Source organism: Dermacentor andersoni, chromosome 2 (assembly GCF_023375885.2).
Source record: "Dermacentor andersoni chromosome 2, qqDerAnde1_hic_scaffold, whole genome shotgun sequence".
NCBI lineage: Eukaryota > Metazoa > Arthropoda > Arachnida > Ixodida > Ixodidae > Dermacentor > Dermacentor andersoni.
In genome coordinates, this window is record NC_092815.1 from 87,341,776 (window position 1) to 87,368,458 (window position 26,683).

Genomic DNA, 26,683 nt, shown 5'->3' on the forward strand with positions numbered 1-26,683 from the left:
ACCTGGGCGCACTTCTAGGCTAGCAGAACAGAGAATAAACAAATTGCTGTGGTCGTCGGACATAAATATGAACACATGACAATACACTATTGTTGCAAATTTGGGAAAAATCTGTGAGTGAAGTCCTGAGTGACACATCTACAAGAATCTGCGTTTGAAAACAGGTTTGCAAAGTAACTTTCACACAACCTGAAAACTGCTTGCACGAAGAATCCTTATAGAAGGCGTTGAGAGAATGTCACATGGTGGGCTTGTGAAAACTTTATACAGTGCACTGCTGTGCACTGTCAGATCCAGCATCAAGTTTGCATTGGTCAATTTAAGAACAAATAAACACAGACTACGCTCACTCATTTTTTTTAATTGTTACTATACCAGCAAATACACGCTCCACATTGTAAACAGTAATTCTGAGTGCGCCAAAACGGCGCCACTTTATATTAGAGGCAGAGAGAGGCCAAGATAATTTTTTCTTCACACCAGCCACTTGATGCTAAAAAAACAAAGTTTACGTTTTGAAAAAGCACTTGTATAAAAATGCTAGATAAAAAAATGCTCTATTGTTCTTTTTTCTGTACGAATAAAAATATTTGGCATGAGGAAAATGTAATCTGCACCACATTACAATGCCAGAACATCTTTCATACATGAGAAGTCACTTGCTCTGCCTCACAGAAGAAAAAAACTGCATGAAATTCAGGAGGGGAAAAAAAAAAAACCTCTAAACATTTGCACTTTGAGTACATGTGCAAGAAAATCAGCCGAGAAACAGCACTTCCACTTCCGGCAAAAACCTGAGATCATGACCAGTCTTTTCTTTTGCATACTTTTCATGACCAGCACAACGTGATGAAATAATATTCTATGGACACTTGGCACACGTACATGGTTGAAACAACAGACAACACAAGGGACGGCAAGGAAAAAAAAAAGTGTCATACAAACATTGCACACATTCGCGCATCACCTTTCTTTGGCTTTTCTTAACATGAGAGAGGCATTTGACTGTGTGGCTGCCTGCTTCTCTGCACATCACACAAGCCTATCCTCTCAAACAACACAAACCAACATTGCGTACAGTACTCCATGTGTGCGTATAGTGACAGAGCGAAGGTGATCCTCCTAGAAATAATTGCACTGTGGACAAGTTGCATTGTTCTTGACGTACTCTGTGGGTTCTGCCCCTTGCATCTGCTTGCTCACTTCCAAGGCCAACTGACGCAGTCATCGGTAGGCCACCACAATAATTTTTTTAATAGCTATATGACACGCAAATGGACTAGCTGTCAATCACAGTCTTTTTAAAAATATTCTTTTGTACTGCATAAAAAAAAAAAAAAAAAGCTACACAAAATACCTGCACAGGAGGCAAACGGTATCACAATCTGCCGTGAACGATACTTGCAACTGTACAGCTTATGCTAACTTTCTGGCACCACAGTAACAGCAAGAGTAGGCGCAAACAGCAACTGAGTCAGTGAGTGATGCTGCACGCCATAATCACAGGCACAGATGTACTGTGTGAGCCTCTAAAGAAGGAACACCGATCACGGACAGAATAAAAAACAACAGTTTGGATACACACATGAAATATGGGCAAATAAGTTCCTCGTATGCCACTGACTTTGAAATCCCTTCAGTACAAATTTTAAAGCTTCTAAAAAAAAAAAAAAAAGAAAGAAAAAAAAAAAGAAAAAGAAGGCAAGGACCTTCACACTTTTAGCTTGGACATTGTATCCTCTTAAGTATATTGCCTGGACAAATTCTGACAAGTGCCGAAGCTGCACTCCATGTGAAGAAAGAAAGAAAGCATTGTGCGGTATATGTCTAAAACTGAAAATTTTCTACAACAGCTAGGAATAGCGTTGTCTTGAGTGATGCTTCCGTGTTCTATGGTTTTGTAAAGTAGGTTACTTGCAGGAGGAAAGTTTAAACGTTCATAATTTGTGCAATTTTGACTGGAAAGAATAAGCTGTGAATTTCATTCAAAGCTCAGAATGGCCAGACGCTTAGTAAGATGTCTTTGCCACCATGTTGTGGACACGAACCATGCCGCTGGCACCATTGCACATGAAAATTCTGCAAACCTACTGAATGCAGACATACATCTCAAATCACAGGTCCTGCTGGCAAGCTGCAATGTATGTGTGCAAACAACAAGCTTTTCACCAGCTGCAAGCTAAGTGCGGAACGTGCACCGAAGTGCGAGAAAACATCTACAAAAAGACATGTCGTGGCTACAGAGGGTGTGCAATATTTCTAACAGTGTGCGTCACTTCAGCAGCTTGTTCAACACAGTGTTGCAATTGTGAACAGTGAAGCTGTAGTTGAAATAAATACTTGAGTGATGCTGCTGAAATACGACTGCATAAAAGAACACGCATACCACACACAAATACCAAGAGCCAGGGCGACCACAGACACTTGAGGAGAAGCAGGTGTAAGAAAGGTAAAAGTCTGCTAGAAAGCATTCTTTTTTTTTGTTGTCTTAAAAGTAAGCTTCCTCGTAGATGCAGATTTACCCTTTGATCAACGTTAGTGCTAGGTTCTTAAAACTTTTCAACTTTGTATAATGCTACTAGTTTCCACAAGTAGCATTCAACGGGACTTTTTACATTAGAATAATCACACCTAAAGCTGACTGCAGTCTAATGCAGAACATCACTGCACAATCTTTGCGACAGAGCAGTTGAACAGCATGTCAATGAAAAATATGTGCTAACAGGGGCACATATCACCTGCCCTCCCCATTTCTAAGGGGTGTGCACATTTTTTAAATTTCACAAGTGGAAGGCAACACAATTGTGCCTCGTCAGTCAGATCACTTGACAATACAAGCATTATTTGCCCAGCAGATCCTCATGTGCAATTTAACAAATTAACGTAACTGCACATATAAATATGCTAATGAATACTGTAGTGTACACATGGGAGTTGCAGGACTGAAGCCAGTCATCCTTCAAATAATTGTCAAATGGTAAGAATTTTGAGACTACAATCAATTTTCAAATATGCATTTTATATATTTTGGCACCCAAAAACGTGCACCGAATTGAAAGAATTGCCAGACAATTTTCCTTGCACACTGCACAACTTAAACATATATGGAATACAAATGCATCTTCAGGTATATTTTCAGGAAGTATGTTGAAATTGATGCTAGATTCAGAATTCTTATCAATTGCTGAGCCCTTGAGCACCAACCATCCTCAACACAAGTGAAATGTGTGGTGTGTAGTAAGTTGAATTTGTTCATTAGCTAGTTGTGTGTTGCTATTTTTCATACCAAGTAATGTTTACCTCTTGATGTAATCCAAGTGAAGAGGCAGAATTGTGATACATGTAACAGGCCAATAAGAAATCTGTATAACTTAAAAAAAGTGAGACGCGCCAAAAGCACCCCAATTGTTTTGCAGGTACAAAAGTATGCTAAGCAAGAGACTGATGTTTAACTTTGGCAGAATGAAAAAAAAAAAAAAAAAAAAAAAAACAAGGCTCCTTGTCGAGCACTAATCGTTTTAGGCAGAGTGTCACCCAATAATCTGCGCAACATTTTCACACATTCTGTTCGTGTGAAAAGTCCACACTAAGGCACACTAAGCAGCACTGGCCCAAGGTAAGACGAGATGCCTAAAGGGTTGAACCAAGTCTGACTAGCCTGTGCAAGAAAACAACTTGCAGACACAGTCTGGAGATGTTCACAGATATGTAGAAATGCCAGGCGGAAAGGCAGAAGAAACCTAAGAGCACTGTCAACTGGAGAGAAAAGAAAGTGGGCAATTGGCACACTTCAGGTTTCAAATGAGGCATCTAACAGATCTGCGAGGCAAGAAGTGGTGGTGGAAAAGAGGCGGAGGATGAGCTTGACATCCCATCATCAGTAGGCAGAAGAGGAGGAGCGCGGTGGTGAAGGCAGGTCTTCAGGGGCACTGAGAGCGGGTGCTGCAGGGAGTGGGAGGTGTGCCGAAGAGGCAGTCCCGCCAGGTTGCCCCAGAGCCTGGACGCTTGCTAGGCTCACCGGGCTGGGGTTGGCCATCAGGGAGATCCCGTTCACTACCTGCACAGAGCCAAGCAACAAATGCATGCCCTTGGCATCGATACATTTGCACGCACTGCGTATGACGGCAAAACTTGACTTGAGATTTTTACAGCAGCGTATGCTACCTGCAAACTATGTTAAGCCTGAGGCGTTGCTCAGGGACCCTTTAACACTTCATTTGGCTGTTTATCAGCAAATTCTCCTATTTAGCGACCAGCAACATTTATTGGCAGCACGACAGAACAGATGAAGCCAAGGGCACAAAGGGCACCACACGCGCTGGTAGCACCCGCAATGTCCAATCTCTCTTGTTTTGTGTCTTGTCTTATTTGGGCTGCAATGGCTTCATCAAATATAAAGGAACTAGCCCAAGAACAAATATGGTGAGACCTTGACTTATAAGTTAATAAATTGTTTTAAAAAGCCATCTCCAAGCAACTTTCCGATCAGTAGGTGGCCGAAATTGGCTGTACGACGCGTGGGCTTAGTGATTATAACGAAGTGGTCTTTCCTCAGGAAGGCTTATGCTACGATTCATTGTGCCGAGGAAAAATGGGCAACTGGCGACCAAAAATTAATTTTTGTGTGGAGAAGATCTAAACAATCAGGCCTGTGGAGAATTGGGAGTGCTTCCAGATGCTTTAGACACAGGCTTTTGTCTTCAGAAACAGGGTGTCATAACGAAATGTTTTTCGTTCTGGTTCTAGTGTCGTTCCACTCAAAGAAAAACTGTTGCAATTCTGCTCCGAAAAAAAAAAAAAAAAATCAAGAAAGAAAAGTAACGGTTTATAACAATTTGGTTCGCACGCAAAAATTCTTGAAGCAAAGTAATGACAAATACATAGTATTTATTTTTCTCAACAAATGAGTTATGAAATTATGATCAGTGCCTTGAGTCATGTCATCGAGTGTACTTGCTGAAATGCGAGACTGCTGTTGTGATAAAACAAACTTAAACGAACATAAACACACAATAAGAATTCAGTAACAAAGTGTAGTACTGGCAGAAAACGAAATAAGCTCTTCCGGGCAGAAGCCCTAGGTTTTGCTAGAATGCCTATCCGCTAGTGAACGGAATGGCACGCTTAGGTTAGTGGAGCACTTGACCGGCCATTGTTCGTACTATCCCTGCCCGAGATACCTGCCAACTCTGACATAGCCCGACGTTGGCTGCTTCGGATTGCAGACTTTCCACTTGAACTGAAAACAGATGAAAAATATTTCGGTTTTGCTCTGAAACAAAATAATAAATAATGCTTCGCCTACGTTTTCGTTCTCGTCAGAAATATCCTTTTGTTTTCATTCCTTTCCGACACACTGTTCAGGAGATTGTCACACGTAATCGCTGTCATTCACTATGTGCTCACTGGTGTGGTATCAAAGAATGTCGAGAATTTCTTCATCCGATATCACGTGGTGACTGCCTCTTGCTGCCATATTTTCACATGGATGCCACAAACATGGATAAGAGCTAAGGAAGTGATGGGACAGATGCTGAACTTGCAACCCGGAAGTTTATTGAAAGCAAATTTATAAACACAAACAAGTCAAGTGAACTCCCTCAACATGATATAACAAGCGTGAAATCATTTTCGGCTGCATGCTCATGCAGTCAAGACATTGTGGTTCCACTAAAGTTATGTGTATTCCAACAGGCGAGAACGCCTGGTAATTCGAACACGTGAGCGTTTACGACGGTTCATTCAGACATACTGCGCTCCGACAATGCTCTCAGCAGCACGCCAAATCACACAGCAGCGCCTCCGACCCGCATTCCTCCGACCCTGCCGTAGATGAAGAGCTTAGGAGTGACCCCTAAACACTGCGCGTGAAGGAAGAGAGAGAGAGAGAACAGCGGTGGAATTATGTGTGCAGACGTGTGAAGGCGCGTATCGCTGATTACTTCTGTTAGTGACGTGTGTCCTATACAGTCCAAGACCAGTTTCCCGGACCCCAAATTTTTTGGACATGCCCGATAATTCAGTCGCCTTTGCAGTACCTGCCATGTACCCCATAGAGTCAACGTATAAGAATGCCGGAAATTTCGGACGCAAGAAACCTCCGCCGTCCGCTTTTCCGGGCTTTTTGCCATGACCGCAGGTCCGAAACGGCACTAATTGAAGCCACCACCATCGTCATTTTGATTATTGCGCCGCCTCGACCCGACGTTCCCGCACGCAAATTCGCTGGCAGCCGTAGCCAACCAGCGGCAACGCTAGGCCTAGCCACTTCGACGTTCGCTGCACAGCTTCTTGCTGTTCAGTGTCGTGTTTTTCATGGAAACCATTCGCCACTGTTAGCAATGGCACCGACTCCGCCTTTGTAATCCTCACCAAAAGCTTCGGAGCGCGGAAAGCACAACACGTTGCATAATGCCAGTTCCCGAAAGTCATCTTCGCCCCAATACAGAAGTCTTAAGTGGTGAAGTATACCAAAAGTTTGAAGCGTCAATTGTCAAGGGGCATGGTATGTTTCCTCTAATTATACACGCGTGCACCCGCTGTCTCCTATCAAAGTACGAGCAATGATACGTCTGACTGACTCCCAATTACCACAAAATTGCTGCTTTACCATTCTTTGTTTTCATCATGTGTCTGCTGTTGCTTTCTTGTCTGACGGAGAATGACTGCTACAAACATTGAGAAACTAACTCGTATGCATAACAATATAATTCGAACTGTACCATATTTACCTGAATCCACTGTACACCTTATTTGTGAGAAAACGGGGCCGAAAACAGCCTGCGCATTACGATCGGATACGAAACCATAACTGCGATTGCGGCATTGGCAACAGCCTACCATCAGAGCCGTCAGACGCAGTGTAATCACCATCATGAAAAAGGTGACTAAGCACGATTTCGTGATGGTTGCTGTCGGTTCATTCTGTGCTCAATTACAATCTTGAATGGTATCTCCAGCCAATAACTTTTAGAGGTACTATTGCATAAGCGAAATTTCGTGCGACTCGGCACTGGATGCACCAGTGTAATTTGCTGGCAGCTTTCCTGGTACTGTGTCAAGCTCGCTATCTTCGCACAGTACCAGGAGCACTGTCGGATGCATACTCCGTCCAGTGCAGTCTCTCGGGAAAGTGATAGCAGTATCCCTAGAATGATCGCAAATAAATAAATAAATAAATAAATAAATAAATAAATAAATAAATAAATAAATAAACAAACAAACAAACAAACAAACAAACAAACAAATAAATAAGATAAAAAGTAGTGTGTACAAATATTCAAACATATTTGGACAGAAAGAAGCACAGTTGAACCCACATATAGCATCACCAGAGTTCACAATACTCGAGTGTAACAATGAGCAGCTGCCCCATCCTGAACTTTTGTGTGTACTACAGTAAAATAAACAGCTTACTACAATGTTCCCATGCCACATCATCAACTATAAGAATTAAATCTGGCTACTGGGTGTCAGTGCAAAAAAGAAAAGGAAAGCGAAATCCAGGAAAAAGAAAAAAAAGAAAGGTTTGCAGTTACATTCAAAGTCAAATTACCATAAGTCTACTGCAGTATCTCATGTAATGTCAGCAGTGGATAATTCACAGTGTGGCAGAGAGGGAAATCACGTGGGGAATGCGTACGCTCATTCGCTTTGGCGTGGGCAATTCAAATTTGGGACTAGCAGCAGGACCTCCAGTGGAAATTTTCGATCCAACAATGTCATACTAGCACACAGAAAATGATGCTCGACTTATGACGAATAATCGATTGATCTAACTTGGCTTTACATTTTCTTTAATTGTCCCTTGACTTCAAAGCTCAAGGAGCCAACTTACCTTTGGTATACTCCTCAAGGGAGAGGAGGGCTTCAGGTGGCGCGGTGTAGCGCCGTTGCCTAGGCGCCAGCTCGCGTGGGCGACGCGGGGTCTGTATCGGGGAGCTGGCTCCCAGAAGCGAACTTTGGGCGGGGGAAGTGCCCTCATTGCCAGTGCTGGGTGCAAGCTGGATGGAGGGGCTGGAAGGGCCCTTAGTCCCTGTGCAGCAGGTAACAATATGGTCGACAGTGGATCAGTGCCCACATGCATAGGGGATCACCCAGTGTCAGTAACTTATGTAAGAAAATCACTAAATTTAGAGAGTTTTTAGTCGCCTTAACAACTTCACCTTTTTGGAGACTTGGCAAGCATTTCTTTTAAGCAACACAAATAGCCAGTAAATTGTGCCAGTAAAATTCCGCAAACAACTATGGCCGAGTTAAGTGTTTTGCCCCATACTTTATCCCAAGGAGTACAATGCGTATGTCCAGCACTAAAGCCGTTTTTATAGGCAAAGCACAATCTTCAGAAGCAACACAATTTTAGAAAGTCTTGTTTTAACATTCCGTCGTTGACTTGCCACTGCAGGAGCTAATTTAACGCTGTTAAAAAAATAATAAGGTAGACGTCTAGCAAGAATTCACACACACACACACACACACACACACACACACACACACACACACACACACACGCACGCACGCACGCACGCACGCACGCACGCACGCGCGCACACAAATATAATTCTGAGCAAGTCACTATTATCACTTAGTGACTTTTCACTAAATTTGAGTGTTCTGCTCCTACCAACTTCATAAAAAGATTGCCAACACTGGCATCACCACAACAGACATGTAAAACCAAAGAACTGTAAATCAATAAGGCAGCAGCTTGTCAGTTTCTTATGCAAGTTCCAAGTGCATGTTTACTTTACACTGTTATACTCCGGTAACATAGGGCACTTTTGACCACAATTGGGCCTGATGAGGATTGAATTTCTCGACCATGGTTAACTCCCTGCCACTGCATGCAAAAAGCAGCCAATCTAGATAGAGTAATTTGATCCCGATTGGGCTTGATCTTGATTGAAAGCGCTCCTTATGACACCAGTATCATATATTTAACTTTAGTGACAGCTCTAGCATCTCATTTTGCCAAGGGCACTGACCACATGAACGATAAAAAACTAGCCATGGTCAAACCAAAAAAATACTTATTAGCTTCATTAGCTAACTTGAAGTTGTTTTTGTTCACTCAATCTACTTATCACAAAAGCAGTGAGAGGACTCTGTATTCGCTCTGGCATTTGCGGAATGCTCAGACTGTCCCACGATGATTCTGCAGCATTTCAACAGCTTCTGTATTGGCTTTGCCTTAAAATTGCCTGATGTCTTTGAACACTTGCACTTCAGTTCGACCTGTGCAATTCAAATATGTGTACTAAGGAAAAGCTGGTTTCTATCTTGGCAAAATTTTAGCCCAACTATGTATTCTTAGTGCAAAGAAGTTTAGAAGCATTATATTCAGTTTTAGGTGCCAGGGCATTTGGCTTCAAATACTAGCATTTAGTAGTGCCATCCAGTACAAAAATATGTCAACTGTGAGAGCTTGTGTTAGTGATCACACACATTTGTGCCGAAATAAGTCGAGAGCTACATAACCATTAGAAATAAGGACTTAAAGTCATGTAACATTGTCTATCATTGTGTTGTGAACCATGCAAAATAGAATATTCATGCTGAAACAGAGACTGCATGCTTATTGTACAGCAATACCAGAAGCATTGCAAACACTAGTTCCAGTGAATGAAACTGGCCCTAAGAACTCAGCTAACAAGTGGAAAGAAACTGGCCCTAGGCAAAGAGCTAGCAAAATATCGCATGCTATCTTGAATGGAAGTGAAGTCCTTATTCTGCCAGTGAAACTTGAAAGCAGGTGGCTCCACAATGATACCAATGACCATTTCCAAAGCTTAGTGTGCCCCTGACATGTTGCAAGCTGGTTGACCCATTATGAATGACTGTTCGCATTTCTCTGCACTCTTGGAAATGGGAGTTTTAGTATTGAGTATCGAGTTTCTGACTAAATGTCTTTGGCCAACAAGAAACAGCCAGCAGCAAGCATAATTTGTTGAATTAGAACAGAAAAATTGGATAAGGTAGAAGTTTGGCATGCAACTCGCTTCCTTTTGAAAGTATGGTCAAAGAATTCACAATCTATGCATGATCTCCAGCTGCAGTTGTATCACAGACCTAATGTAAAGCAAATGCAACGTACACCTATGGTTCACACATGACGAGAGCTGTTGGTACAGGTTCCAAATGAGGCCGCATGTGGCTTGGGGTGGAGCCCACTTACAGTTGTTTCAGAACACATTTAGTGTTCTGCCTGGTGTTGCACCCCTATTGCTGAAAAAGTCGCTACAATATTATTTTTTTTTTTCTGTTTGAAGATCATATGCTTATTCCCAATTTTTCACATGCAGATGAATGTGAGCAGGCGCAGCTGGGTGTGGCCTCCGAGATCTCCCAAGTGAAATCTTGGAGGTCACGCGTAAGCCTGCGTGGGTTGCACCATGCTGCGAGGCTACGCGCGGTGGTGTCGTAAAATTAGTGCATTCACTTCTCTCTCTCCAACACGGCACACAGGCGGCCGCAGCTTGGCCTGGCCTCAAAGACCTCCCTCCGGCAATCTTGGGAGTCCCACCCAGGCTGTGCATTCACTTCTCCCTATACTTGTGGCGCGCCGCTTTGCTGGCAATTGGACGCGACCTCCAAAATCGCATTGGCATCGGTGCAATCTCAGAGATCTTGAGCCAGCCGAGCCAAGCCAGCACAGCGAAGTTCGCTTGCCTGCTCGATCACACAGCAGAGCCCTGTGTAGTGTGCCACATGCTACTCGACCTCGATGAGCCAAATGGAAAGCAGATGTGAAAGCCCGTCGCAATGTAACAGAAGACAGCTAGCTAAAGGCTGTCACGTGAGATACTAAGTCATATGTTGCACACACCGAAGATTCTTTTGTTTATTCAAATTTCATCGCATGCTTGGCCATGTAGCATGGTTCCGTGGGCCACAAAGCCATCATATTTCCATGTTCACAATTGCGCACCCCATTGAGCATGTATTGCAGAAAATTGCAATAATAAATATAACGAAGTAATTTCAGCTACCCCTTCAGCTTCATTGTAACGAGGTTCGAGTGTATTTGGATTCAGCATTTGGGCAGTAGCCCATATCGAAGGAATGGCTGCTCGACTCACTTGCAGAAGAGCAAATGACATGCACATCCATGGGGTAATCAGACTGTCTATGTGAGCGCACACAGAAAAACTCTATGGTTGAGCATCCATGAGAAAACCAAACGAGTCAGAAACTTGTAGTAATCTTTCCTACCATTGCCAATGGGAGGCAGTCGGTTTACGCGAATGTCAAGAAACAGAGGCATGGCAGCATCATTTGCCTGCGGACAGACGTAATCAAAACTTGTGAGCAATCAATGAGCGATCATCTAGCGCTGACCCTTTGAGAGATTAGAAACTGGATATACATCAGTTCTGGCAGGCACCACAAACGAAAACAGCTCACAAAATGAAACCAAAACTAACCGCCCGCACATGCGTGGATGTCCAAGCAGTCGACACGCTGGCCTAAAGAAGCCATGGAATGGAAACTGAGAGACTACAATGCGAAATATAAAAATTCTTTGCATTCACCCAAAGTGGCAGCACTTGCTGGGCACGTATTTCAAACATATAGTGTGAATAATCGGCACTGAACATTTGGGACTTGTTTGCGGCACCAAATATTTGTCGGACACTCAAAGGGTTAAGCTGCAAAAATTTACATATGTTCACTAAACACCGACTCATTGGTTCAGTAAGAGCAGGTATACACATGTGCAGTTAAAACAAACTACTTCAAAACTCAATTTCACTAAGGCCTTCACTACACTGAACCTCTAAATGAAATGAGGACAGTAATTATTGACTCTGACTCGCAACATTTCCAGCAACTGCCAACCTCAACTCAACCTAACCTGTTTGTTACAAATAAATAAAGAAGCCTTGCCTTGTAAGGTCAAGGGCAAATTGAAGTTGAAATTTACCCTGTGAGGTCAGAACCCCATTAGGTTGCCCACCTTCACCAAGGGTTATCAAAAGTAGCAGATTTGTGCCAAAAATGTATGTGTCATGCAACATAAACCTTATAAAAAAACTTGTCAGTTTCACACTCGATACAACATTACCTGAGCAGCTGAAGTTTGTGTTTCAGATTTTTTACAGGGTGTAAGCCTTACACGAGGCAGACTTATGGCTACTCAATGAAGCCTTTAATTGCTCTAAGACTTTTCAGAATAATGCAACCACTAGCGGTTGATTATGAAATGCACTTATTCAGTCACTGTTGTCTCTTTCACTGCTCTTGTCATTTGACAAGCTCATTCTGCCATCTGTTACAGTAAAACTTCATTAATTTGACTCGTTAATTCAGACTCGTCCTCTGGTCACGGCAGACATATGCATTAGTTATTGCAATCAAACTCATTCAGACGTGTTTGGCAGCACATCGGTTAATTCGGACCAGAATGTGGCAAGCACAAAGCGCTGCAAATGTGCGACATAAAAGAGCAAAAACAGCACCAAAACGAAGTGGCAGAGTCCACATCGCCATAGTCACCAGCGAAAATCGTACGTGAAGGACAGCAATGTTGAAATGCTTCGTCTCTACTTGTACCTTTAAAGCCTTCATTCTTGCCTTTACTGCCGCGTATAACACTGCGTTGGCAGCTTGCCTGCATAATTGCGTAGTTGCCAACTTTAGTCACGTCGAGAGTAACCATGGTTTCATCCGCAGTTGTTGCAGCAAACGGTAGTTTCGTTTTGACTTGGTGCATGCATCGGCCACATGCCTTCAGAACAGCAAGGTTGCCATCCATGATCATGTCGATAGCGGCCGCAGTTACGTCCGCAGCGGTTGCGGCAAACAGTAGTTAGGTTTTTGCGGCAACAGTAGTTGAGCACCGACTACATCACGATTGATGGATGATCTGTTGGCGACCAGTTCACTGGCTAAAAAATAATTGGGATGTGCGCGAGGTAGTGAAAAGTGTGTCTCAGGTGAAGACGCGTGCCGCGGCCGCGCTGCAAAGGAAGTCGCTAGGCCTTGGTTGCTGCGAGCGCTAATCAGTCACGAGATGACAACAATTGCAGCTTCCACACGGCTTTTGTGCAAAAGAGAAACATGATTTACTGATTCCTTCAGTAAACATGTTGGCATAGCAAGCATTTGTTTATTTTTTTTAATACTCTGAATAATTGGACATTCAGTTAATTCAGACATTTATTTCAGCCCCATGAATTCCGTATTAAAGAGTTTTTACTGTACTGTTCTAGACTTTGTCAGTTAATGGTCTAAATAGCAGCCCCGAATGAAAATGCAAGCAGAGTTTTCAAAAATATGTGCACATTTCTTTCAGCAATGCCCTCTTAAAAAGCACTAAAGAGTATGATGCAGCTAAACATCCCACCTCAGTACAGCCAATACTATTAAAGCATGCTGGACAGCACTGGATTCGTGCTGCACAATTGTAATCTGGCGAATACAGTGTGCCAGGACAGTAAGTGCAGGACAGTAAGCAGTGCCATCTACTCGCGGCTTATGGAAATTAACCAGCATGCAGGTATGTGCGTGACGCTTATGGAAACTGCATTTTGGGATTTACTTACACGAAAACGACCTTGCATGAATAAATACGATCATTAAAAAAGTCCATGTCCTAATCCTAGCTAGCTGTTTCAGACCAAGCCAAGGCTGGTCTTCTGCACAAACGGCACCCCAGAATGGGCACCATTTGTGAGGAAACGGGCTTTCGAATTCGGCCGTGGCCTCCAAGAAAGTGACCGAGACCACAATCAGACAAGGTTTAATTTTCCTGCGGTGAAGCTAGGCCAGCTCCGACCACTGGGAATTCCGTGCGCAAGCACTAGTGTGATGGTTAAGGATGTTTGCCACTAGTTTGTGTGTTTTGGAACAAGGGATGGGAAAAAGCACTAGGAGGGAGATAAAGATCTTTCACACAAATGATGGGCAAAGAAAGAAGAAACTGTCAAACATCAAGTTTCCCACAACAGACAGACGCAATGCTCTGACCAAAAAAGGGACAGGGAGATATGAAAAACTGAGCACCCACCAATGTTCAATGCATCTATAGTTCAAAGAAGTGTAAACATCTTCTCACAGTCTCAATGGACGTGACAGCAAGCTTATTGCTGCGCGTTGGGGTTGTTGAGGCAAGCCGAGGCAGAGGTGGCACGGTTGCTATGGAAGGGAGTCACTGGCATATGGCTGCGCTGCCATATGCGGCGCCTGCCTAAGTTAAGGACACCACTATGATGACAGGCTGACACTCAAGAGGACCACGACCCAGGGATGACCCACGTGGAGAGTGCCTCGGCAGGCTTAAACCAAAATACGGCCCACAGCAATTGCGCCCTGGCAAGAGCCACTCCGCAGGCCTCGTCCCTCGACCCAGAACAGGCCTCTGCATCTGGCCCAGGCAAGCACAACCTAGTCAAACAGCCGCAGCAGGAACGACGGCAAGAGCTCTTTTCCCGATCCCGAGCGGTGCACCCATCACGCATGCCCTGTGGCTTCGCTGCTTGAGCTCCCCCGTATGTTTTTCATGAAGCCTTTTTTCTTCCTTTTTCCTCAAGCTCACGCGCCGCCTGCTCTCAGCTCGGTCTTCTTCGCTTCGGTTTCCATTTTCTTCAAGCTCACAAATCCACTCAGTCCACAAATCGCCGTGTACAAGCAAAAAAGAGAAAGAGAGAGAAAAAAAAAAAATGAAAGGACTATTGTGTCCTTTCCTTACAAGAGCCAGAGTCATCCCATGCCGTGGCACTAGTTTTCACAGAAGGCGGTGAGAAGTGCCTCACAGTACTTGGCTGCAGAAGGTAAGCCACCACAACTCACTAAACTTTTCAACAGCACGTCGGAGAATGAAGCCTCTGAAAGCTACATGTGAGAATAAAATGTTTCTCCTTTCCATATGAAGGAGTGTGCTTGATGTATATGCGTGTCAACAAAATTTTTCTCCCGGTCATTGGGCGCCATGTAAGCACTGTTCCTACAGGTACTGAGCGCTTCAAGAAAATAAATTGGCAGGTACAGTGTTTTACTATGTTGAAACAACAGAGCCTAATTAAGCCTATTGAGCCATGCGTAATTAAGCGTCATTGAGCCAAGTGAGTGAATATAGGTACATCTTAGATAACTGTTTCTTCCAAAACCTGCATACAAGGCATGTGTGTATCATAAACTGGAATAAGCGCTACTCCAGTGACAATGCAAGACGCACTCAGAAGGAGCGATTGCCGGCCTCGATTGACCGACTAAATCCTCCTGTTACTACAACCCACCACCATCACAAAGGGCAAAGCACACAGGATACATACGACCTTAATGCCAAGTCGACCAACAGACACTAAGCCACACAGAGTAGGTCATGCACAGGAATAATTGCTCAATGAGGAAATGTGGGAAGTGGAGCACAAGCACTGCCACAGTTTAGCAGAAAAAGGCAGAAAAGTCACACAACTAGCAAACAAATACTGGCTAAGGCTTACGTGTCCCCACATAACCTTGCAATTACATACACCTCTCATTACAATGTTTCTTTCAGTGTGGTAAAACGTGTGATCTCTGCCAGTTTAAAAATGAAACCAGTTAACCATAAAACCATGTTTGTTTCTATCACCAAGAGAAGATCTTTTAACCAGCAGTATAATCTCAGGACATGTTTTCGATAGTAGACAGCAGAGTTGCGGAGTGGCAACTTTGGAGTTGGGAATGATTCCGTAAGCATTTCACATTTTTAAGCAGCCGGAATGGAATGGAATTGACCACTGATCCCTACTATGGACGCCTAGTCTTGGAGCGCTAAATGTTGATAATAAGACCACAAAACTACCAAACTGGTAAATGTGCCATTTACACTAAACCGGACTTACCAATATAGTGTATTTCTTTTACCGGTACTTTCAGTATCCACTTCGAGGTATCCGCCTCTGCAGTGGTAATTATAAACATCATGGTATTCACGTGGACATTCCAAACTTCTGAAGACCCGAAAGCCTTTCTGTGCTACAAGGTTGAAGTGCACTTAAAGAGAGCAACTACGGGTTGTCAGGAACTATTCGGTTTAGCAAGAGCACATATGACAAACGATACAAGAGTAGATGCCAAGAATGATTCTGCAAATGATTGCACCCTACGCAAGCAAGCAGTAATTTGGAACACACAGCATGTTTTTCCGCACACTGTCGAGTATCCATAACATACTTGAAGAGGTGGTAAAAGATGCCCTCTGAAGCAAGGAGTACCACCCATCAAAACATATCAATGTGTTTTGTTTTCTATATTAATCATCAAATTGACAAAATAACCTAGCTGGACGCATGACATGCACAACGATGCAAGATAATTTGGTAGTTTGCTTTACTATTACGTATAAAAATGGCTTTGCAATAATGCCAGGTTTTTTTAATATGCTAGTGGTTTATTCAGAAGGCAAGCTTTGGTTATATAACAGTGTGCAGTGTGGTCATGAGCTGCCTAATACGTGTGCAGCTAGCCCTGTATTTGAAAAATCAGTTCACTATGATGTCACAAATCAGCGTCATGTTTGGCGTAATACTAAACTGAAGAAAACTAAATTTTAATACTGAAGGCATCAATCATTATGAATGATTTTTTTAATTGTTATGTAAGGTATGGGAGGGCCTGCCACACATTTATGGGTTTGCCCTCAGGCGAACCGAAAGGCTGTGTAACAACTAATGATTAGCAGTGGCAGACCATGCTGTTCAGCTCAGCCCCGGAAGACCAAATCTGGGCCGTCCAGCTGGCAAAGGACCCTGCCACAGACAGAGGGCTATGGGCCATCGTTTAAGCAGTGAATTGTCCCCCTAAACTGCTTTTTCTCTGTCTATTCTATGGTTTCGAAGAAGCCCAAAGAGCGACAGAACATTTTCTGTTTCTAGAGGGTACCACATGACAGGCTATCCCCACAAATTGACATGTTTGGGATATACAGTAGAACTTCGTTCATACCTTTAGGAAAACAACCACAAGAAAAGACATACTAACTGGGAAAATGTACAACCCAAAGTAACTAAAAAATGTGACAGACTAGACTGCCGTAGCCACCTACGTAATGCGAAGCGTCGTGCAGATCATTGTGGCACAAGATGTCGACACGCATCAAGCTGGTGGTGTACCGTCAGCGCGAGGCGCATTTTGCTGTTTTCCTATTGCGTAGTGTTTTAAGAGGGCGACTGGAAACCGAAGCAAAATAAAACTGGTGGGTGACGCCGGATGCTGCTGAAGCAAAACTTGGTGCTCACATCGCGACACCTGCAGCAGGAAATGGCAACGTGCCTAGATCATCACCTAGTAAAAGAATGCAGTATGCTAACAATGGCACTATGCACCACGTGCTGTAAAACACGTAGTTGAATATGCTTATCGGAAAAGGTTTGGCGGATAGCTGTGAATGCAGCGTGTGACGACCCGGGAAGAGACGCACTGAAACCAGAATAAGAAACTGTGCTTGCCATTGTTTTCAAGTGGGACGAGAGACTGTATACTGTTTTTGATCGTGACTATATACTGTTTTCGATCGTGCGCGCCTCGCGCCTTTTTTTGTTCATGTGTTCATGTTCATCATACGACCGAAGTTTCACGACGAACTGATCGTTTGTGCTGAAAAATCATGTTTTCGGGGAACGTATGAACGGGTAAGAAATGAGTAACTCTATCGGGTCATTTTTCGTGTTCTCGATTGCGAACGTTGGCACCAAGAAAACGTATGTAAGGGGAATGTATCAACGAGGTTCTATTCTATTCTGATCACAAGAACTGAACATATTCTACAATTTAGTCATATTTGCGACTTCTAACCCATACAGATGGGATATGGTTGTAGAAGCTATTTGACAAGCAAGAGAATAAAATTTATGAAATTACGTTTTATGTATTTCTTTGTCTAGTCCTATTACATGTACAATTGTCTTGAATACTCATTTCGTATGTTTGTGAAATAAGGTCAGTTAGTACAGGTGCTGCATTGATCAGGCATGCGGTGTACTAGGAACAGGCACGTGCTCTTCAATGTGAGTGTTCTAGCAGTGTTTCTTTTCAGGGCCCATGGTCATTTTCAAAGTACATAGGCAGAGAGATTCTTATGGAAATCAATATCGACTGAAGGACTTTTTGAGCAGTAGACATTAGAGAGATTACACGCAACAATGTGCTGAAGAAATAACAGGCTGCAAAGTAGAGTTCTTGTGCAAGGAAATGTGACATAAAATTGTAACATTCCAAAGCCTTCAAAAATATGTTTTAGTATAGACAGACAAGAGCAAGTGTTCTACAATGATAGAGGAAGTGTTTTATTACTGGAATTAAAGGAATGGAGTCCATCAGCTCAGCCACTGCAGGAGTGCGAATGGTCGAACTTTAACCATTCTGAGGAGTTAAAGCGTGGAATTACAGGGGATCTCCACTCCCAGAAGTGGAATGGGAATGGAATAGATGGCCCCACTCCGTAACTCTGGTATAGAGTACTTTTAAAGGGGCCCTGAACCACTTTTTATCGAAGAGGAGAAAGGCTATTTGAGAAATACTTTGCTGCAAAAAGCACTTCAATGCATTTAGCAGAAGCGGCGTTATTGGCAATCAAACATGGCCTCCATTGAACTCCCGTTCCTTCTTCAATGCCTTGAACTACAAAGGCTATGGCAGAGTGGGGCATGCCCACAATGCTCCGCCTTCTAGATTTCACCGTGGTGGGCCGTTCAAACTTAAATTTGGATGTTAACGTAGATGCCACGACTTCTGATTTTGATGCCTAGGACATGCTAAACGTAAGCTAAACGCGGTTGTCCTCAGCGAGACGCAGTGTGCTTAGCCAGTGGACTCGTGGCAGCCACCCGCGGTAAATACATTGCGTAGCTGACTGCTGCTACCAATAGCAGCCGCGTACGGGAATGTGCTTTATTAGGAAATAAGAGCGTCCAGAAGAGAGTGAGGAGCAGGCTTTTGTTTGAAAAGAATGCTTGAGAGAAAGGCGACTTCACATTCCGCTTGTGAGCTGCACATACCGCGTACGACTGCAAAACTCAGCCGATGTTCACAGCAGCATGTGCTACCTGTGGACTATGTTATATCACGAAGCCTAAGGGGTGGTTCGGGCCTCTAAGTTAGGGGAAGCCAAAAACTCTTCACAAACATTGGTGCAGTTTGGAAAACAATCTTTGCCTAGAGAATGTATCACGAGCAGTTCAATGCTGTAAATGCCCAATCGTTATTAACCCTTTGAGGGTCAATGACGTAAATATATGGCGCCACCAACAAGGCCGAAAATGGTCAATGCGGTATATTTACGGCGCTGTCCGTACGTTTAAAATGCGCGTCAATTTCCAAACTTTTTCTTTTCTGTCATGTGCTGCCACTAAGTGGGTATACGGGGAATTTTTTTCGTGCGCCTTCCTCTCTCGGGTTTCGTTGCATGGTTTGTTTTAGCGCTAGTTCGCTTACGTGCGTCTATAAACTACCATTCGTGCAGTGGCGCGCGCGCCCGGGCAGATGGCGGTTTGGGCTTTGTTCCGCAGACGGTTTCGGCTTCTTGCACTTGCAAAACTGATGGCTATCTTGTTCCTAATCGCTCAAAGGGCGACTGCCTCTTTCTCGCTCGTTTATTGCTCACAGGGGTGCGCATAGGAAGGATGCCGCCGCGCATGCATTTCTGGTGCTTTTTTTTTGTGACACTCGCGAAAACTAATTGCCTCTGGTTGGCCATAAGATGAAGAATAGCGGAAGTTTGTCACATGTTGTGCTTTTTTGACGGGCAGACAACCACACAGTTTTCTTCAGGTTGCGCACCTATGCAGTTCGATTATGCTGTGGATGTACATATTAGATATTAGTGTAAGAGCAGGAACATTTGAGTATTGCGAAATATTCTCGTGTGCGAATTTTCAAGGCCTTGAACTATGTGTGTAAAGATGCATCAAATTTTTAATTCTTATAAGTTTATTTCCTTCTTTATTTTTGCTATTCATGAACAGAGTGCATATATACCAGTGTAAAATATTTTTTTCTCACCTTACGTTCACCCTAGAAAAAGTGTAATATTTTTTTCGAAATAGGTCCCTAAGAATTGAAATCTGCAATAAAAAAAATCGACCCTGGACGGTCGCATATGACGAAAGAAATCGACCCTGAAAGGGTTAACAGTAAGATAAAAAATTTGTACACACAGTAATAGTCAATGTTAACACCCGGACAGAATTCAAATACAAAGGTTACGACCTCGTACACACATGCCCTGGTCAAGTGGCAGGCCAGACAAGCTCTGTGCTGCCACACAACACAATGGTTAGTTGAGTGCAACGGCACAAGACAGTAAACATGAATAGCCACAACGCAAATGACAACAGAAGATGGAAACATACACAGCTGTTGATGTCAGAAAAGCAAGTTTACACACTCCAAGTGATGCACAAAGCAAAGGAGTCACCATGTCAGACAACAAAGAATCACTTTCCCAGAGTATCATGAACCTGTACTAACAAAGGATTTCAACAACCTTGTGGAAGGAAGCTTTAATTTCGAAATGATCGACAACTTAGCAAGGACAGTAGTGGGAGCGACAGAGGTAGGTATGGGGCAACCAGACAGGGCCAGCCACACGTGGATTTTGCAGACGACATAGCCGAGTCAACAGCTGCAGGCAACACCATGTTTAATCACGACGAGACAGACGAGGAACCACAGAGAGCCCTTTGAACACGACTCACAGAAGCTGCCCAACGACGCTGCTGTAGAGGCAGAGGCCAGGAGAGAGGAGGGGGTCGGGGTGCCACCGCTGTCGTCTTGCTTGCGAACCTGTGTGCTTGGCGTCACGGCGGCACCTACCTCAGAGCCAGTCTCCACGATGGCTGGGTCTTGGTACTCCTGACCTTCAGCTGATGCCGTGCTACCACCACCACCAAGGCTCACCAAGGTGGTTGGATACAGGTATGTGGGGTGTGCAGTGGCGGGATGGCTTGTAGCCTGTAAAGTACAAGATATGCACAACAGGGCCCAACCACTGCAGCTGCAATTATAGCTGCAATTGATTTTGCCCCGTTAGCAGCCTACGCAAATTATCCAACCATTGCACTTTAAACCTATGCCGCTCATACTTGTATTTTATTTTGCTTGTCATTCACCAGAGCTCATCTTTGCACCACAAAAATGTCACATCAATCCCAGTTCTCAATATTGCAGTGCTCCTACAAAGCACACTGCAGTTCATTTCCTCAAGCAAGCCTGCAATTACAAGAGGCTTCCTCTTTGAACTATTTCAAGCCTGACCCGATATGAAGTACTTTACAAAGCATGCACTTATGTTCCATACAAAATCAATCCCTTTTGTTGACCGTAAATAGTAACAAGATTCAATATTTGCAAGCAAATTTTGTTTCGCATTGTTTACACACTGATGACCAGAATGAGAGAGATGAAAAATGCACCATTTGCCAGATAGCATAAAAATAACTTCCACGGTGTTATATATCAAAATACTTGCTTCCAGTGTTTATATAACCATGCGTAAGAAAGTGCATTTGTTGTTCTGACATCTATGTTAGGCTAAAAAATGTGGATTGCCTGACATTCCATACAAGTGGACAACATCGACTCTGAATCAACAGAAATTTTATTGCTGGGCAATGCTAAATGTGATGCATTGCATTTGCCCATTATAGCTTGCTGTCCAAACCAATCAATACAAAAGGCACTTATCCAAGCAAAAGTGCAGACACGTAGGTCATGACCATCTTCAATTTTATGCAATGAAGCCCCAAGAAGATCCTTTTGCACAAAGCGTGAACAAAACCTCAAAAAGAGCAAAATTAAGTTTGAGCTTGTTATTTCACATTAGCCAATTAGCACATAATAAAAAATAATAATAATAATAAAAAGAAAAACAAGGACAGCTGGCAGCCCCACAACTGCTGACCATCTTAGTGCAACATTTATTTCAGAAACTAAACCTCCTAATGTGCCAGAAGCCAACCAATGACCACTTTTTAAAGGTGAAAGTAATCAGAAAAGTAGAACTGAACAAAAGTGAGAGCAAAGAAGAGTCCAGACCTGCAGGGCGTGCCTGGTGGTCCCGAGGAGCGAACGAAAGTGGGCAAGAATGTCGCGGCAGAGGGACAGGAAGAGAGATGCAGAAAGCAGCACCAGCAATGGCAGCAGTGAGGAAAGGAAAGGGAGGGAGAAGAGATAGAAGGAGAAGAGATAAAAGGGAGAAGGACGCCCTCCACCCCGGCTCAGAAAGTTCGGTCTCGCAGCAGGTAGGGCTGCCGTGGTCCCGATTGCATCCCACCATCTGACTCCAGGAAGGATGAGGATGGTGGCGCCACACCAGGGGAAGGCGGTGTTCCACCACTGCTGCCCTACAAGCCGCCAACACCTCACACTCAGATGACTCGTCCGTCACACTAGTTAAGGGGTAGCCTCATAAGAAAACACACAGAAGCAGTTGCCTCAGCCTTTTCTTTCTCTGGCGGCTTGTTTCTTTAACTGAAAACATATGCAAATTTCAGTGACAGGCTGCACAAGATTATTCATTAAGGGACCTGTATGAAGTGCTTTTGCTTAGATCCAGCGTTTTGAGGATGTTTTTTCGAACAGATGGTACAAATAGTAGAGCAAGACCAGTTACTGTGGAAAAAGCCACTGCCTTCCATTTATCATGAAGGCATGTTAGGAATGACCATAGGAATAAAACCCTGATGCTTGAGAGCAGTTGATCAGAAAGGGCACGAAAGCTAGTCATGGCAGCAATGAACCTGCAAATCAGGCAGGTGGCCCAAGTCAGTTGAAAACCTGGCACACTACAAGTATGTGCTATTCATGGAACGGCTGCAGACATTTTACTAAACATAGCTTATCAAGCAGTGTTCTTCAAATAGTATCAAACCTCGATATAATGAAGAAAATTGAAATGTTTTTTAAATATCAGCATGAAATGAACATGTGCTTATAATGAAAAACAAATATGATAAGTGCATTTTCATGACAAATGAAACTTAATTGGTAAAACGTGGTTAAAAAAATTATGGGGTTTTACGTCCCAAAATCACTTTCTGATTATGAGGCATGCTGCAGTGGGGGACTCCGGAAATTTGGACCACCTAGGGTTCTTTAACGTGCACCTAAATCTAAGTACACAGGTGCTTTCGCATTTTGCCCCCATCGAAATGCAGCTGCCGTGGCCGGGAATCGATCCTGCGACCTCGTGCTCAGTAGCCCAACACCATAGCCACTAAGCAACCACGGCAGGTTAAAACGAGGTTCGACTGTGTCCAAATGTTTACAGCATGCCTGCTATAAGAGGGGCTAAATAATATGTAAAGAAAGCTTGTGCACTGTGCAAATATTAATGCGATACTGTGCAGACAAAAGCAAATTTCCTATTCGGGAAAACAAATGGGTGGGCCTTAACTAATGGATATGCAAAATAAGTGAAAGCTTCCAACAAATGGCTTGCATCAGGACAGTAACAGTAACTTCCAGAAAGGACATAATTTCAAAAGCTACCATCTTTGCTCGACACAAAGAATACAAAGTTTCTGAAAAAGATGAGTGCAGCTCCTTGTATGAACACAGCATATCTAGGCCAACTTTGGGGAACTTGCAATATGCTGTTGGCAGGAACCCCTGTTCATGACATGCTCAAATAAATGTGCTGGTTTCAAAAAGTAATACCTTAAAGAAAGAGTAATAATAGCTTCAGCTTTATCATTAAGAAACAAGTTTTACTAAAGTCCGGTATGATCTGCAGCCCATTAAGTCACAACAACTGTGTGACCAAATTCCCATGCAATGAATAAACTGGAAAATACGTCTTTAGGCTAAAATGTTACCACAAAATGCTTTATCAGCATTGTTACTGTCTTCTGTGTCCAGTAGAACAACATACGTTGAAGTATTGGTAATAAGAAAAAAGTGTGCTGGTGCTTGATTAACCCTTTGAAGGTTTTTGCAGTACATGTACGGCGGCGGTTTTCTGTCCCGCAAGGTCTTTGCCGTACGGGTACGGTTTCGACCCTCCGTTTTAAATTTCGCGCCATAATGACGATGCGTGCTTACTGGGAGGTGCTGCCACCTCTTAGGACTTGCAAGAAGCATTTGAAATTTGCGCTACCTTCTTGGGGAGACAAACAGAACTCATTTCTAGCTTCAGTGCATCGTGCAGACAGCGGCAACACCCCTTTTGCGGTTTCGGGTTCGCTGCGTGATCGCAAGAGAGGCGCGCGAAACGTCATTTTTCTACGTTTCTCTCTTTGTTGGCACTCTCTTGCAGGGGCGGTGGAAGTTGATTTCTACATTGATTGGCGCTACTCTTAGCTTGTTTATCACCGCCGCTCGCAAGGTATTCTCCCTCTTAGCGGCAACATGCTTTCGCGGTTTCGTTTCCGCCGTGTGATTGCAACAGAGGCACGCGAAACGTGATTTTTTTCTTTGTCTGCACGCCCTCGCAGGGGCGGCGGAAGTTGGTTTCTATCTTGATTGGTGCTGCTCTTAGCTTGTTTATCACCACCGCTCATGAGGTATTCTCGCTCTCTGTGGCAATGCGCTTACGTGAGAGTATGCCTCAGACCTCTGCCCAAGGCAGCCGCACGCAGAGAAGATGTCATGTGTGCGCCAACGCAACTCGTCGCTCCAAGAGGAGAACAGACACTCATTTTAGGGGTGTAGACTGCGATAAGGCGCTGTGCGTAGAACAGTGTTTCAAGGAGTACCGCTCTGAAATACTATTGAACATTTTGCAGTTCTGAGTGATGCCGACACCAAAATACTGTTCCTAATTTTTTTTTACTATTTATTCCTGACTATACATTTTGTACATTCAAGATCCACAATAATGTAATTTGACCACCTGGGAAGGTGTTCTTCAAAATAATTCGTCCCTCAAAGGGTTAATAACAATAATAGAAAAGAACAAGTTTAACCAAAAACACAGATGCTCAAAGTAGCACTGCAAAGGAACGTTCAAAGAAGGAATAACAAATCTATCACTTACAGGTGGGGCCCATCTCCATTGTCCATTAGCTGCATTCCACTGAAATAAAGCATAATGCAATGCTCAGCAGCAATAATGACTTCACAACTTAACATGTGGTCTCCACATTATTTGCAGTAGAAAATTGTGACCCGTTTTTGAATTTCAACATACTGAGGAGAAAACGAATTAATTCAAGCTCTACAAGGATAATGAATAAATGCCAGCCAGTACTGGATCTGCAACCTGAAAGGACTTAGAGGCATGAGAGGAATCCCGAGCACTTGCACAGTGCGGCGACCACACTACAGCTTTGTCAGATAGCGAACACAAATGATCTGCCCTAGAATGGTACCTACCACATTTGGGTACTGGAAGGTCTGCTGTGGGTAGTAGACAGATGGCTGATACACAACAGGGTATCCAGATGCAGCTGTGTTGGCTGCAGCAACAGCTGCAGTGGAAGTCTGCAATACCAGCATGCATGCATTATTTGTTTTAGCTGCACTATTTGTTTTAGCTGCCACGTAATAAGAAGGGAGGGGAGACTACAATAGAGAATTACCTAATAAGTGCACTGTTTCAGTTGTACACTGTTGGAGAAGCCATTGAATTTTGTTCTAAATTGTGCAAGGAGTGCAAGATTTTCACAAAAAACATTAACTAAGCAGAGTCAAAAAGTGGCATCAGTGAATTTTGTATGAATATGCAAAAAAACTGGCACAAATACATTTTGCTGCCACTAACTTCCTTATAATTGGTGAATTTATTCACCTATTATAAAGGACAGAAGTTTGGTAGTAGCAGCACCTGTCTTGTGCTAGGTTTATAGATGCTTTATGGCACCGCAGTATTGGTGCATTAATATTAGACCACATGGGTGCACTGGCATGAGTGGCCGTGCTCAGAAAGGCTGGCTGCGAGACAACTGCAAGGCTACAAACAGAACAACATGCTTTGCTGGTACCAGGGTATGGACACAGACTGCGTCAACAGCCACATGCACAGATTAATACAAAACAAGCAGTTATTCAATCCTTAGTTATTCTAAGGCTGACATCATTCGGTAGTGTGCGCTATGCTGCCACGAGTGTACATGTAAAGCCGGATTAAGGGACTCTGGTAGAGCTTAGTTCAACAAACATGATTGCCTAACGCTAACTGTGGGCACCGTGTTCACATTGCCACATTTGTGCAAAAGTATGTTGTGTGTATTTTATTGCTCAGCAGTTGCTCGAGCTGCTTATGTACATTCTCTGCGTTATTTTGCTTGACTTGGCCTGGAGTACTTGTGCATATTATGCACTAATCAGTGGTGTTGCAACTAACCAAGGAAGCTGAAAAGTTTTATTACCGGCCCAGCAGTAGCGATGCCAAGGGTGGCAGGTATTGTACCTATAATCTCATGCTTCAGAACCAGCCTAAACACAATTCACTGTACAGGGTAATGCGCTAGAGCCAAGACGTTTACTTTCCTACTGAGCTTGATACAGAGCACTGCCGATGCATAGTCACATGGTACGTTTTTTAAATATTTCACTGGCTTTCTTTAACATGTGGAAAAAATGATCCGTACAAAATGTAGCATATTAGAAAAATTGAAAATGATGTTTCCAATGTCACTCTAATACCCTAACGTTGATATGTCCGCCGAAAATATAGTAATTAAAAAGTCTGTGAACGAAGTTTTGTCCCATAACTGACTTCATCCCCATAGAAGGCTTCCGTATAAAGAGTGTGCATGAT

The 26,683-nt window shown here is 43.5% G+C and overlaps 1 protein-coding gene across 3 annotated transcripts in view; it reads right to left on the reverse strand.

Moving 5' to 3' along the window:
* Positions 1–341: 341 nt before the first annotated feature.
* Positions 342–26,683, reverse strand: part of bol (boule homolog, RNA binding protein) — an 84,435-nt gene continuing 58,093 nt past the window's right edge. For 2 of the 3 annotated variants that reach the window (XM_050188560.3, XM_050188559.3), the window contains exons 8-12: positions 25,297–25,404; positions 24,959–24,997; positions 20,679–20,934; positions 7,838–8,035; positions 342–4,057 (exon numbers count right to left, since the gene is read on the reverse strand). In XM_050188560.3, the coding sequence (XP_050044517.1) occupies positions 3,921–4,057; positions 7,838–8,035; positions 20,679–20,934; positions 24,959–24,997; positions 25,297–25,404 (738 nt within the window). In that variant the 3' untranslated portion in view covers positions 342–3,920. The remainder of the gene's footprint in view (positions 4,058–7,837; positions 8,036–20,678; positions 20,935–24,958; positions 24,998–25,296; positions 25,405–26,683) is intronic. The other variant, XM_050188561.3, reaches the window with a different exon arrangement.